General features: G+C 46.8%; 1 protein-coding gene across 4 annotated transcripts in view; it reads right to left on the bottom strand.

Moving 5' to 3' along the window:
- Nucleotides 1-6026: 6026 nt before the first annotated feature.
- Nucleotides 6027-15029, bottom strand: part of TMCC1 (transmembrane and coiled-coil domain family 1) — a 154332-nt gene continuing 145329 nt past the window's right edge. For all 4 annotated transcript variants that reach the window (XM_084765193.1, XM_084765194.1, XM_084765195.1 and 1 more), the window contains 2 exons: nt 12017-12152; nt 6027-9820 (listed from right to left, as the gene is read on the bottom strand). In XM_084765193.1, the coding sequence (XP_084621319.1) occupies nt 9506-9820; nt 12017-12152 (451 nt within the window). In that variant the 3' untranslated portion in view covers nt 6027-9505. The remainder of the gene's footprint in view (nt 9821-12016; nt 12153-15029) is intronic.

Here is a 15029-nt window from a genome sequence, read left to right as displayed (position 1 = left end):
GGATTTGAACCCAAGTCCTCCGTAAGAGCCGGCAGTGCTCTTAACCACTGAGCCATCTCTCCAGGTGCCACCTTTGTTGTTGTTGTTGTCTTTACTTTTTTTTCCCCCCTCCAGGTTTAATTCAACTTAATACATTTTCTTGGGCTCACTTAAAATTTAATATTGCACATATCAATCTTCAGGAGAGAGTCTGGGGGCTTAGTTCAGGGCTCAATCAATGGCTTAGCATGAGCCAAAACCCTGGAGGCAGCTACTTTCCTGTTAGGAAGGAGCCTTTGACCATGAAGGGCAGACCTGGTATTCTACTCTCCTTGTTGTCCCAGCACTCGGGCCGCTGAGGCAGGAGGACAACTATGAGTGTGGCACCAGTTGGAACTACAGAGTAAAACCCTGCCTCAAAATTAAGTATTGGTTTTGAAGCCCCAGAACTCATGCATGTGTGCGTTGCATGAGCGTGGGTGCATGCGTGTGTGCGTGCGTGCGTGCGTGCGTGTGTGTGTGTGTGTGTGTGTGTGTGTGTGTGTGTGTGTAGAGGCCCAGTGGAGCCCCTGGCTTGCTGTGGCCAAGCCCCTCTGGCCCTCTGGAGTGCTTTTATACCCTGGCCCAGGGAGGTAGGCAGCTGCAGCAAGGCTTTGCCACCTCTATTTTCTCAGGGGGTGTCTTTTTCAATTGTTCTCTGCCTTATTTTTATTTTTTCAGACAGCTTTCACTGAGCCTGGAGTTCGATGGCTAGACTATTGGCTGCCGAGGCTGCCCAGGCAATCTCCTGTCTCTCCCTCCCCAACCCTGGGATTATAGGTGGGCACAGACACAGAGGGCCCAGCTTTAACTGGGCCCACTGAGCCATCTCCCCGCTCCCAAATCTTGTTTCCTTATCTGGCCTGATGGAACAGCAGAACTGCAGAAGACTGAGAGTCAAACTGCCAACCACGTACCGGTGCGGCGCCTTGTGCACGGGAGGCAGCGAGGTGGTGCGGCGTGGCAGAGCTCTCGCGCTGCCGGGCACCGGGGCAGAGCTCTCGCGCTGCGGGGCGGCGTGGCAACAATTCCATCCTCGGAGCAGCTGCGGCCTCAGAAGTGAATCAAAGGAGGAGTTGATGAACAGGGGCTTGTAAATTCTACTCTTGAACGTAGCGCATGCTATGTGTTGCACACTGCTTTACACACTGGGGACAGAGCCACAAAAGACGATGCCTTGGATCCAGCTGATTCCATGTATATTTGTTGGCAAGGTTTTGTCTTCTGTGCCTGGGAAGTTCTTTTGCTGAGATCTCTATGGCCAGAGGTTTCTGGACACATACAGACTTTTGGGGGTGCCCAGACTCACTCATCCAGGCCGCTCAGGGAAAGCCCACATCTTGACTACTTGGTCTTTCGTGGGTACAATGGCAGAGAGGACACATTCTGGAGTGTCAGGTGAGTGACACTGGTGCCTGTCCACAAGGTCTTCTATGAAGAAGCCTCTTGTCAAGCGCTGGACTAGGCGGTATGTGACTATGGAACTTAAACCTTACCTGAGGGGAGGCAGCTACTGTAAGCCAGGACTGCTGCACCTCTTAGTAGACTTCGTCATCCTTGACCTAAACCCTCTTAAAACAGTAAGAACATTCTAGATAAGCTGGACTTATGTCAAGTGTAACTGAGATATATTTTTTTAAAATTTATTTTGGAATTTTGAGATAGGGTTTCTCTGTGTAGGCTTGGCTGTCCTGGACTCACTAGGTAGACCAGGGTGGCCTCGAACTCACAGAGATCTGCCTGCTTCTGCCTCCTGAGTGCCAGGATTAAAGATGTGCACCACCACGGCCTGGTGTAACTGGGATTTTTATTTGTGTTTTCATACAGTCTTACTACATAACCCAAGCTGTACTCAGACCTGTGATCCTCCAGTGTCAGCCTCCTTAATGCTGGGATTATAGGCATGTGCCACTCTCCTGGTTACTCTTCTCCTTCCTCTCTTCCTGCCCCGTTCCTCTCTCTGTCCTTCTTCCCTCCCTCCCTCTTTCCTCCTCCCTCCCTCCCTCCTTCCTTCCTTCCTTCCTTCCTTCCTTCCTTCCTTCCTTCCTTTGGAATTGAGGGGCTTGGGCTGAACATGTCGGCACACACTTTTGAATCCATCACTTGAGGTACAGATGCAGGAGGATCTCAGAGTTTCAGGCTAGTCTGGTCTACAAAGCAAATTCCAAGGCTACACAGAAAAATCCTATCTATAAATAATTTTTTTTTTAAGTTGAGGGGCTGGAGAGACGGCTCAGTCCACCAGTTCAGAGCCTTGTCCTTTGCAGATGGCCTGAGCTCAGTCTCAAGCACCCTAGTTGGGTGGTTCACCAATGCCCACGACTCCAGTTTCTGGGGACTGCATACCCTCCATGGCCACTACATACACAAACACATGAGCATAATCAGTGCTCTCTTGTGTGCAAGCACACACTCACACACACAATTAAAAAGAAAATCAAACTTAAAAATAATTTTACTTTTTTTTTGAGTCATGGTCTTACTATGTAGCTCTGGCTGTGGGGCTTGATACGTACAGTAGGCTGGACTCTGCCTCCAGAGTGCTGGGGTTATAAATGCATGCCTTTATGCCTGTCTTTTTTAAAAAAATTGAATTCTAAAGCCAGATATATTGGTGGATACTTGTGATTTCAGCACAAGGAGGAGACTGGAAGGTCATGAGTTCAAAGTCATACTCAGCTACAGAGCGAGTCTGGAGCCAGCCTGGGATAGCTAAAATCTCATTATCTTAAAAAAAAAAAAAAAAAAGAAAGTGAATATTTTTCTTATAATGACTGTAGCTTTTTAGTTTAGAAGATAAGGAGGAGGAAGTTGCAGCAGTGGTGGCAACACTTTACTTCCCCTCCTTATGATATCCTTAGATTACAGGCCAAAACCTTCCTGCAGCATTTTGCAACCAATTTGGGTGACATGAAAAACTGGTTCCTGGTTCCTTTTTGAAAGGCTGTAATTGCTTTTATACATATGGCTGGGTCATCTCTCAACACCTGCAGTGGCTTCTCTTGTAGCCAGGTAAATAAACCTTGGGCATGGCATTGTCTATTTTTTAAAATAATTTTTTGCAGTGCTGAGGATGGAACCCAAGGCCTTGCACACCCTGGCCAAGCGTTCAACCAACGAGCTACTACCCAAGTTGGCCTTTACCAATTCCTTGCAGCTTGGCTTCCACTATGGCTTTTCACTTGACTGGCAGGCTGGCTGCACAGGCTCTTCATCTTGTCCCCCTCAGCCTGTGGTTTGCTGGCGCAGTTCTTCTTCTAAGTTATATACCTTCCTCAGCCATTTCTGCCCATCTAACCCCTGGCACCTCAGGCTGAGGTGTAGCTCAGTGCTCAAGTACTTGCCTAGCATGTGTGAGGCCCGATCTTCAACCTCCTATAACCACTCCTAAAAAGGGCCAAAAAAAAAAAAAAAAAAAAAAAAAAAAGTCCCATCATTTCCAGGCCAGTCACTCTGCCGCCTTTACCGAGCCGCTTCCCTGTCACCTGGTTAGAAGTGTCTTCCTCCTTCCTCCTATGGCTTCAGCTCCATTATGACATGGCCCCAGCCCTGAGTTCAGTACCCTGCTGCAGGCCAGTCTTGCAGAGATTGCTCTATAGCTGTGAGGTCAAAGGACACCAGCTGCGGCGATCACACCTGCCCCTGCTTCCTAGACTGACACTCTCAGGCTGGAAGAGCTCAAGGGGTCCAAACCCACTCAAAGCCTGCCTCAACCAACTTCAGAGACGGTCCAGCAGAAGCCAGAGTAGGACACTGGGTGGTCTTTTCTCACTTGTCTGTCATGGGCCTGCGACCTTAGACTGTGATGTGCACAGGCTCTCAAGGTGCATTCTACACATAGTAGGCTAGCCCATACATACTTAAGGAAGCTAAGGGCATTCCACTCCCACAGCCATCTTTAAAGCTGTCATAAAAGCTATCTCTTCCCATCACAACACCCAGGGTAGGTTCAGGCTGGGCGTGACACTGTTAGTTCACAGGTGGTTTAGGAGACACAGGGCTGTTTACCTGCTGGGTGTCCTGTGTTCAGGATTTCTGTGTCTCTGGAGCCTCTGAGCTATGGCAAAAGTCCTAGTGAAAATTTTTGTCTCTAGAGCCATTGAGACGGCTCAGTAGGTACAGGGACCAGCCAGTAAAACCTTATTATCTAACTTTGGGACCTACAAACACGTGGTAGGAGGGCACCAAGTTCCACTAGTTGTCTTCTGGTCTCTACATGTGCACTATGGCAAGTGTGCTAACACACAATGCTAGCAAGTAACAACAACACAGCTCCACAAAATTAGTATTTCTGGGGCTGGGATATGACTCAGTGGTTGAATGCGTGTCGAGCATGAGCAAGGCCCTGGGTGCCACCCCCAGCACCTTCTTTAACTAATAAACCACAGCTAGGCCTAGCCTGGATAGCAACCCTAAATTCTGGATGCTTGCTAGCTGGTTTCCACCTGTCACAATGACCTGAGCTAAGCTCGGAGATGACGGAGGGCACTGTTCTGTTCCTTTTGGAATCATTAGATGCTGAGTTGGTTAGTGCTTGAATGCTACGCCAAAACAGAGCTGAAGGTAGGTGTGTGTCTGTGTTGGAAATATGTGTATTCGCACATGGAGGCCAGAGATCGGTTTCAGGGGTCTTCAATAACTCTCCACTCACTTTTTGAGACAAAGTGGGATGGCTTATCTTGGTTGTCAACTTGAGTGTGTCTGCAATGAACCAAAACCCAAGAAACTGGGCACACCTGTGAGGGAGTTTGCTTCACTGGAGCATTTGAGATAGGAAGACCTACCTTAAACGTGAACACACTTTCTGGTGAAAGCCCACATAAAAGGACGCAGGAGGAGGCTTTTGCTTTTTGACTGCTTGCTCTCACTCTTGCTGGCAAGTTCATCCATTCTGCTGCTGAGGCATTCCTTCACTGGCACTGGAGCCTACTGTGGAACCTCTGGGTCCTTCCATCCCCTGACTCTTTCATGTAACTCTCAGCACTCCACCCAGCAAGGCTGGCAGATCTGGACCCAGAGGGGCCTGCACAGACGGATGCACCAACCAAGGACATTGCATGCAGAGGACCTAGACACTCTGTTCTGATCTGGCCAATGGACAGCTCATTCTCCATGGCTGTGGGGCGAGCATGGACTGCCTGTGATTTGATCACTTCCCCTTGGTAGGGAGGCCCTGCGGGCACACAGAGGAAGGGGATGCAGGCTATCTGGATGAGACCTGATAAGCTGTGGTGGTGGGGAGGAGGGCTCCCCTATCAGAGGTCTAGAGGGAAATAGGGCATGTGGGGGACGGGAATGGGAAGATACAAGCGACAGGATAACAACTGGGATGTAATATGAATAAATTATAAATAAAAAAGAAATGCTGGGGAAAAATCCCTACTTTGAGATTTCAATGTACACCGAAGATGACCTGAGATACCGGGCCTTGTGAACTTAACAGCTACAACATTCTTGGCCTTTTTCTCAGGAATCAGTAATTGTTGAATTATCTGGACCACAGCCTATATGCCACTCTAAGAATAATCTTTTAATATATGTTGTGTATTATATACTACTATGTAATATATTCATTAGTTCTATCAGCTTTGCTCCTCTGGAGAACCCTGACTAGTACAGAGACCCTCACTGAGCCAGGACTCTGTCTATCCCCATCTGCACATCAGCACCCACATCTGACTTCCTCAAGGATGCTGGGGACCCAAACACAGGTCCCTGTGCGTGTGCAGCAAGTATTTTTACCAGCTGTGCTGTTTTCCAGCCCTTGGAACACAGTCTTAACTACCAGTCTAAAAGAATCACGGGGGAAGTGCCAACCTGGGATGATGCCAGTAAGGTCCACGGAGGTTGTGGTAACTTCCTGGTTGTCATTATAGTTTCGAAATACTCATGTGACAATCTCTGTCCCCCTCTCTCCCACCCTAACCCACAACCAAAATTTCCAGATAGATGCTCCTGCACTGGAATTGGGGTATGCACAAATAAAAAACAAAACAAACCCAAGTCAGTTGGCAGGTTTCTAGCTGAGGTCTTTATTTCCATTTATGTACAGCAAAGTGCTGCTGAGACTCCACAGCAGCCAGACACAACATAACTGAATTCTCTCTCAACAATTAGCAGCTTAAGATCTAGCAACTACAGTGTTAACGTTCACGCGGTCACAAGTATCATCTCTTTACTCTGCGATTCGTGCATGTGAGCCTTTAGTCTTACACACTTGTATAAAACACACTTACAGTCTAGTAGTCAGCCCCTTCTGAGGGTATCACCTAGCATACATAACACACAGAAATGTTTAAACTTGTAGAGCCACATTCGAAATCCCAGTTTTATTGGGGGTGCTGTGGGAACCATTCTTTTGCCTGTGCTGGCTTGTTGACGACAGCATTTGGTTTTGTTCGAGATATGTATTTTCCAAGGCTACACGGCCAGAACACTGGAGCTCACTCGGAATCCAGGATTCACTGGCTACCTTAGGACACAAGATCAGAAACAAAACCAAATGTGGTGAAGACCAGGCTAGAGCATGCTCAGACAGACATGGCTGGCGGGGAAGGCTTCACCCCACTGTTCTGGTGTTTTATGCCAATCAGGCTGGGGCTAAAGAAGCACCGTCGATGATCCAACTGCACCTCTTGACTGGAGTAGACAGCCTTCCTTGCTGGGATGCACTGAGTACAACAAAGGACCTGAAACTGGAGTAGACAGCCGTGGACAACGCAGAGTGATGGCCAACTCTACACCACCAGTCACCCAGGACAACACAGCTAGCCTCACTCACCCTGGCTAGGCACCAGCAGGGACAAGGGAATCGAGGAATGCTTCACTTTAATAAGAAAAAAAAATATTTTTAAAACCTCTCTCTCTCTTTTTTTTTTTTAAGGAAAAGAAGCATTAAATTGTGGGCAAGTTTCTCTCAGATCAAGTGCTAAACCATCAGAGCAAGGCTATAGAAGGGCTGTTATTAGAAAAGAGAAGCCAAGGACAGCCACGGTTCCAAGAAACTCAAAGGCAACAGGGATGGGCAGCAAAAAGTATAGGCAGGCAAGGTAACAGATGTGTGTAACGAACAGCATTGAGTGCAGTCAGCTGCAGGCCTGGTGAGTGAGCAGGAGGACACAGCAAGAAGCCATGACCGGCCCTGTCCTAGACTGAAGGTCCTTCCCAAGACAGTTAGAGGAAGGTGGGCAATCAGTGCAGGTCTGCCTGTCTGTCTGAAGCTCCAGACTCTTCCTACAACAGACACTGCCTTCAGGAGGCTACAAACAACTTCAGATCACAGTGACATTTGGGGAGGCCTCCTGTGGAATGGTTATAGAAGCCCAAGGGCTGCCGCTGGATCTTCTCTCCACAGCCCTGTGGGGCTCGCTTGTGTACCAGAGCAACTAAAACTACAGTAGCAACTGTGAGTCCACCAAGGTCATAGTGCCCCATGGCACTCTTGCCTGAAGCTGCTGCAACATTTTCAGGCAAAGTTAGCCTTTTAGACATAGGCTTGGGGACCATTTGTTTTGGCATGAATATGCATTATTTATTATTATTATTATTATTATTATTATTATTATTATTATTATTATTATTATTATTACTTTTTTTGGTCCTTGTTCTAGGTGCTCGTTATGAGGTGAACAACAACCATCTGGGGACAGAGTGAAGACTGGGTACCTGAGTTAAAATATCAAAGTGAGAAGGCCAGCTGGCCAAAGCAAGAGGAGGCTGGAGCTGCTGTGTAAACCATCCTTTCCAAAAGACAAGGAGGGCATCGCTACCCTGGTTCTGAAAGAAGGTCCTGGTTTGGGGATATAGGCAAAACATCCTTCTCTGTCCAGGGCATAGTACATGATCCCTTGGCATCATGTGGGCACACACAAAGAGGCCATCAGAATGGCATTTGTGACCTCTACCAACATGAGGCTCTTGGCTCAGGCTCCACCTGGGTGATGGAACGGGCTACAGGATGGGGACAAAGCTCAGTTTATCTTCCTAAAAAGTCTCTAAACAGCCACTCAACAGTAGATTAGTGAGTCAGTCTGGGTTAGCAGGAAGCTTGTAACAGTGTGCAACCAGAACCTGGGTCCTTCTAACCTGACATTTCCTTTTCTGCTTTTTGGGAGAATCACCTTGAATTGATCCTCTCAGACAGAATAAAGCTTTGAAGTTACGGATGCTGAGGCCAAAATGCAGACAAGACTCCACATCACTTTGGTTTTGGCAGTTAGGGGTGTCGCAAACACAAGAAATTATTTATGACTTATAACACAGTAGCTTTTTTTCTAAAGAGAACCCCAGTCCAAGGTCCCTGGACAAACATTTACTTGGGAGGAAAACAAAACCCAGCCCTAACACACTAGTCTGTGCAGACCACACCCCTCACCCTGCAACCCACTGGCCACTCAACCAAGCCAAGCCCGGAGCCAGTGCTGTGCTCGTGGAGGAACCAGGAGCTGGGCAGCCACAGGGTGGCACAGGCAGTACTGGCAACAGTCTCCAACCTAGCTGGTTCAAGAAAACAGGGGGCAGCAGGCTGAAATAGCCACACAGCTTCATTTCAAAACATCACTGCTTTATTTCAAAGGAAAAAAATCAAAGCCCCTCCCAACCCAGCCCCTCCCCCCACAAAACCAACCAACCAACAACCAAAAACAAAAAAACAACCCCCCCAAACCCCAATAATAATAACAATAATAAAAAATCCTATTAGAAATTATAAGGAAGCACTGAGAGTTTGAGTATTACATTCTTCAAGTATGTTGTTCGGATTTTTTATTTTTAAGTTGGTAACTATACACATTAAAAAAACAAAACAAAAAACAAACAAACCTTAAAAGTGCGGCCAAAGGATTTTGCTTAAAAGTTAGGGTTAAGGGCTACTTCACAATACTGAGCAGGACTGTGCAGTCATCCTGTGGGCTTGATGCTCTTGCTTCTGATCCTGGCAGAGTTAAGGAAGGCTCAGGCTCAGAAGTGATCCTACCTCAGGGTTAGCGTGAATAAGCTCGGGAGATGCCTGTGTTCTTCCATGGCAGGGAAAATCCACCCTGAATCTAAAATTCCAAGCTGGAATGTGGTGGGCTTCACAGTAGAGTTAGTCCGGATGAGGAGAGGAGCGCAGACGGGGCGGGCGTCGGGCCTGGCCAGGCTTTTGCGTCTGTTCAGTGGGTTTAGTGCAGTCCTCCAAGCCTCGATTCAGAATGCCCTTCAGTGTGGTGCACATTGTTGGTTCATGTTAAAGGACTGTTTCAGATTTGCATCCCAAGGAAAATCATGCTACATAAAAATGATCCAAGATCTTTGCCCAAAAAACTTCTTGGATAAAATCTAAAAAATACTATTGCAATTGCGTCTCTTGAAGAAAAAAACATTATTCTAAATGTAAACAGATTCACTCAACTCTCATGTAGAAAACTTCAGAGTGGGTAATGCTGCTGTCTAGCTCTCTTGGCATGCACTCACCAGACGGCGAGGAGCACTGCTTTCTGCGCCAGCATCATCTGGGGGGTGAGAAGAGCCGGTCCACGTAGCTGAAGAGGGCATCCCAGTGCTTCCAGAGAAAAGCAATGAAAGCCACAAGGAATAAAGTGCTGAACGTCCTGTTGCGTGTCTTCATGAGGGGGACCACACAATTGGCTACTGTGGACACAAAGACCAAGAGGACTGCCATGACAGCCAGGAGGATGTTGATGAGTTTGCCCAGAAGGTTCCGGGCAGTGGCATTCTCCAGCCCTTCCAGCTGCACCACTTGCTGCTGTTGCTGCTGCAGCTCCATCTTGGAGATGCGGGTCTGACAGGCCTCCAGGGCTTCCTGTGGGCCAAACGGGATGGTTAGGCATCTGCTCTCAGAACTCTAGCTGGACATACCCTGGGAGCCATGTGGATCTAAGCCATGCCAAGGATTTCAAATAGCTAGAGCCTTGAATAGGAAAAGCCAGATGCACAGCAGTCCCAGTGGCATTGCTCCCGTTCCCTCTACTGCACTGCTGGGAGAATAGCTCCCTCCAGGGAGCAGCGAACATACTTTTATTTTGCCTTTTACTTACTTCCTTTATTTATTTAAAACAAGAGTCTCTTGTGTCTCAGACTGGCCTCATACTCACTATGTAGCTGAGATGACCCTGAACTTCTGATCCTTTTGTCTCCACCCCCTGAATGCTGAGATCATAGGCATGTGCCATCATTCCTGAATGGTCTAGAATATTTTAAACATCAAGGCCTCAAATATATGATTTTATTCTTTTAGAAATTTTGAGTCTAAGGCACACAAGACACATACACGTTTTACTTTAAACACAGCCTCTCAAGTGTTCTTCTCAGGTGTAGTCCCTGCTGCTGTGGTACCACTGTTAAACTGGCATGTTTACCTTTTACCTGTATTTAACTATACATATGTATTTGCCTAGCATGGGGTTATTGCAGGCATTTCCTACATAATATGCATTCTACTGGAACTGATCTGTGACTTACTATTCTTTTGTTTTTTCTTTTTTATCTCATTAGTAGGTCTTGATCATGCCATGTCCAAAATGCATGGATTCACCTTATTCTTGTGTGTATAGACAAGCACACAGACATCATGTGTGCATGTTCCTGTGAAAGCCTTCAGTGGCTGCAACTCTGCCAAGTAGGATAGACTAGCTGACCAGCAAGCTCCGAGGACCGTCTGCTTCATCTTGCCATTGCCAGGGTTATAAGCACATGACACTATGCTTGGCTTTAAAATTATTATTGATATTATTATTGTGTTGTGTATTTGCATGTATTCAGGTGTACCACGTCATAAGTGTGGAGATTTGCAGACCTTCCCCAGGTTCTGGGGGTTGAATTTGGTTGTCAGGTTTACATGATAAGCATCTGCTGTGCCATCTAGCTGGTTCCCCATGGCTAGCTTTTTATGTCAGTTCTAGAGATCTGAACTTAGCTCCTCATGTTTATGATCAAATACTTTGCCAACTGAGCCACCTCTTCAGCCCTACCTCAATCTTTTTAGCTGCTATGTAACATTTCATAGCATGGGTATGTCACAATTTTCCAGTTAGGTCCTTCTTAGGGATTTTCCCCCCATTTTAACAAAGATGCAGTGACCCTTTGAACATGCTTCACTGACACACTGCCGGCTGATGTTTTTAGGTCAAGACAATCCGTGGTAGGAGAAAGGGAACGTGACACTGCTGTAAGGAGGACACACTCCCTTTTCAGGTCCATCTCTGTAAGGTGAATAGATACTAGGATCACACTCTATAGAGGGCACAGAGGTGACCTGCTCCCCGCAAGGCCAAGCCTTATGTAAACTGCATCCTACCACTTGGGAACAAAACCTATCCCCTAAGGAAGGACAGACCTTCTCCCAAGGGAACTGATTTCCTGGGATGTGAGGTAAAGTCCAGACAGCTTCAGGCTGAAGCTAGCTTGAGAATGGATAATGGATGCTGCTCACTCCAGAACTAACTTGGGAATAAAGAAAAAAAAGTAAACAGAATTCAAGGACCTAAAGAAGATAGATGGCAGCTGCACACTTACGACAGAGCTTTGCTTGCCCTGGGTGGGTATGCTACAAGCTCCTCTTCTCCACACTAATTTCTTTCAAGGTGCCTTCACAAAACCCATATGGCCTCTGACAGAATCACCACAGAAATCAGAGAAACCCTAACGTTTCACTTTTCCATGGAATCAAGTGAGTGTTCACCTTCAACTTCATTGCTGGAGTTTCTTACAAACCTACAAACAGACATTGGAGGATTCTCAGAGAAGCCCCATCTGAGCAGCTCCAGGGCAGCAACCAACAGATGGGGTGCTCTAGTTTCTCAGAGTGAGACTGCTCTGTCTGAAGACAATTGCCCATATCTAAAGCTGTATCTCCCCAAATGGCGTGGCTTCTGAAGATGGTGCCTCCACTGTGTGAAGGCAGTTGTGCTGCAACTGACGGAGCTTTTCTCGACTCTCTCGTCTCCTTTCCTTGCCCAGTCTCTTCCACGCTATTTTCTTACTTCCTGTTCATACTAACCTGGATGTCCCGGGCCCGCTCATAGGACTGGTAGGCGATTTTCTCTTCCATGCTGGCCAGCTCCTGCTTTAAGTTCAAGATCTCGTTCTGGTGAAGTTCTGTCAGGTCATTCAGTTGCTCTTCTAGTCGCTCACATCTAAGAAAGGGAGAAAGGTTGGCATTTCCAACATTCTGTATCTTCCCTGATATAATTTAGATCAATCTCCAAATCCTTTCTACAAAATAAAACAAAAGCACAGAGCTTGAGCAAGCCCAGGGGACTGTGTGCCAGCAGGTGCAGCTTTCAGTCTTCAGAAAGGCAGCTGCCACAAAGCCATCCTACAGCATCACGGCTTCTCCAGTTTTCTCCATAGCCCTGGTTAGCTCTGCACACCTGTAATGCTGAGGTAACACTTACCATGCTTTCAGTGTGGGAGAAGCCAATGGCATCAAGAGAAATAGTGCACAAATGGAAATGGATTTTCTAGCTGTCAGCAGTAGTTTATCTCAACACCAGACAACTTACTCACTCAGATGTTTGTGATCTGGAGTCCCAGAAAGCCGGAGGCAGAGGGGTCCATCATCCTCATGACCAAAAAGTGCTTGGGATATTTGTCAACAAATATTTATTGAGAGTCTGCTGCATGCTAGGCATATTCAAAGTATTGGGACACTGTGGTAACCAAGAGAAAGTACCTGCCTTCCATTCATTCTCCGGGGAAAAGGGACGCAGAAAAAATATCAACAGTATCAAGTAGCCAAGACTGGCAGGGAGATATAGCAGTATCGAGTGACAATGGATGGTCATGAAAGACTCCTCAACCTCTTCAAGAATGTTTGTTTGTTTTGGTTTTTCTAGACAGGGTTTCTCTGTGTAGCCCTGGCTGTCCTGGACTCACTTTGTAGACCAGGCTGGCCTTGAACTCACATTGAGCTGCCTGCTTCTGCCTCCTGAGTGTTGGGATTAAAGGCATGCGCCACCATGCCCGTTGAGAGACAAAGTTTGAATGATACAGACAGAGGGTTGAAAGATCAGGAGGTTGAAGATATACAAAGAAGGAACAGAAGTACACACTTGTTAAGATAGGAACAAGGTTGGTGTCTTAGGGTTTTATTGCTATGCAGAGACACCATGACCAAAACAAACTGTATAAAGGAAAACACTTCACTGGGGCTGGCTTATAGTTTCAGAGGTTTAGTCTGTTATCACCATGGTGGGAAGCATGACAGCGTGCAGGACACGTGCTGGAGAAGGAGCTGAGAGTTCTATATCTTGATGCACAGACAACAGAAGTGAATGTCACACTAGGCCTAGTTTGAACATCTATGAGACCTCAAAGCCCACCCCACAGTGACACACTTCCTTCAAGAAAACCACACCTACTCCAGCAAGGCCACACCTCCTAACAGCGCAACTCTCTATGGGCCAAGTATTCAAACACGTGAGTCTATGGAGACCCTTCCTACATAAACCACCACAGTTGGCATCCATAGGGCTGGAGGAGGCCAGAGAGGCTACAAAATGGGAAGAACAGAGAATGTTCCTGGGAGGAAGGCAAGTTTTATTCATCTTATATTTCTAGTGATTGCAGACACACACACACACACACACACACACACACACACACACACACACACACACCACTTTTATTGTACATAAAGGTTTAAGGAAGATCACCAGAAATTCTAGGTAGAAAAAAATGCTCAGGAAGAAATACACAGAAAATACTGGATTCTGGACAGTTGGTGAAGGGGCCCAAAGAAGATAGTGTTTGCCAGGCATGGTGGCGCATGCCTTTAATCCCAGCACTCTGGGGAGGCAGAGGCAGGTGGATTGCTGTGAGTTAGAGGCCAGCCTGGCTACAAGGTGAGTCCAGGACAGAGAAACCCTGCCTCAAAAACCCAAAACCAAACCCAACCAACCAACCAACCAGAAAAAGACAATGTTTAGTCAGGCAGTGGTGGTGCATGCCTTTGATCCCAGAGGCAGAGGCAGGGAGACTTCTGTGAGTTCGAGACCAGCCTAGTCTACATAATGGATTCGAGGACAGCCAGATCTACATAGTGAAGTCCTGTCTTAGGGGAAAAAAAAAAAAAGATTGCTAGACAGTTTTTAAATGAGTCATTTAAAAAAGTCACTAAATGGGAATTAAATGAAACTCAAGTGTACTTTGAGCAGACTGGAAACAGTAGACAGCCATTGCTTCCTCAGAGCCTACTGTGCAAACCCATCAGGCCTCTTGGAGGGTGGAAGGTGTTATCGTCTCCTTAGAAGAAGCTGTTAAAATTCAGAGATCCCAAAGCTACCTGCTAAAGCCACAAAGTGAAGGAGAAAAGATGTGAATCCAGATTTGTTTGACTTTAAAACCTACATTTAAAAACTATACTCTCATGCCATTTTGAAACTAGTCAAGAAGCCAACATCTATAAACTCCTTTAAGAAGTAAGAAATCTGAGCCAGCTTGACAGCAGTTCAAGTCACACAGCCACAGTAGGGGCTGGACGTGGCTCTGCCGACACGATGCTTTAAAAGCCTGACCAGGGGTTAGGCAGCAGAGCAGCATTTGGACTAGGCAATGAGCTCTTTGCAGTTCAGTAGCTGAGGCAGGTAAACACATCAGGAGACTTACAAGGCAGCACACAAAGCTGCAGATTTAGGGTGAAGCAAGATGCTGTGGGCAGGGCTGACATAACTCCCAGTAACTTCTCAGCCAGAACTAACCAGTGGGCTGTTTCCCTTGTCATGTCAAACAATTACCTGGAAAATGAGGACTTCCTGAAAAGAAAAGAAAAGTTTCGGCTGTTATTGTGTAGCTGAAATCCTGCTGAACTTGTAAAGCAGGTAGGTATTTCTCATTAGAATAGAAACACCTCTGGAGCTGGGTATGGTGGCACACGCCTTTAATTCCAGCACTTGGGAGGCAGAAGCAGGTGGATCGCTGAGTTTGAGGCCAGCCTTGTCTACAAAGTGAGTCCAGGACAGCCAAGGTTACACAGAGAAACCCTGTCTCGAAAAACCAAAACCAAACCAAAC

Source organism: Acomys minous (assembly GCF_964271855.1).
Source record: "Acomys minous genome assembly, chromosome: 17".
NCBI classification, from domain to species: Eukaryota; Metazoa; Chordata; class Mammalia; order Rodentia; family Muridae; genus Acomys; species Acomys minous.
Note: the sequence above shows the minus strand (reverse complement) of the source record. Positions and strands in the feature narration are given on the sequence as shown.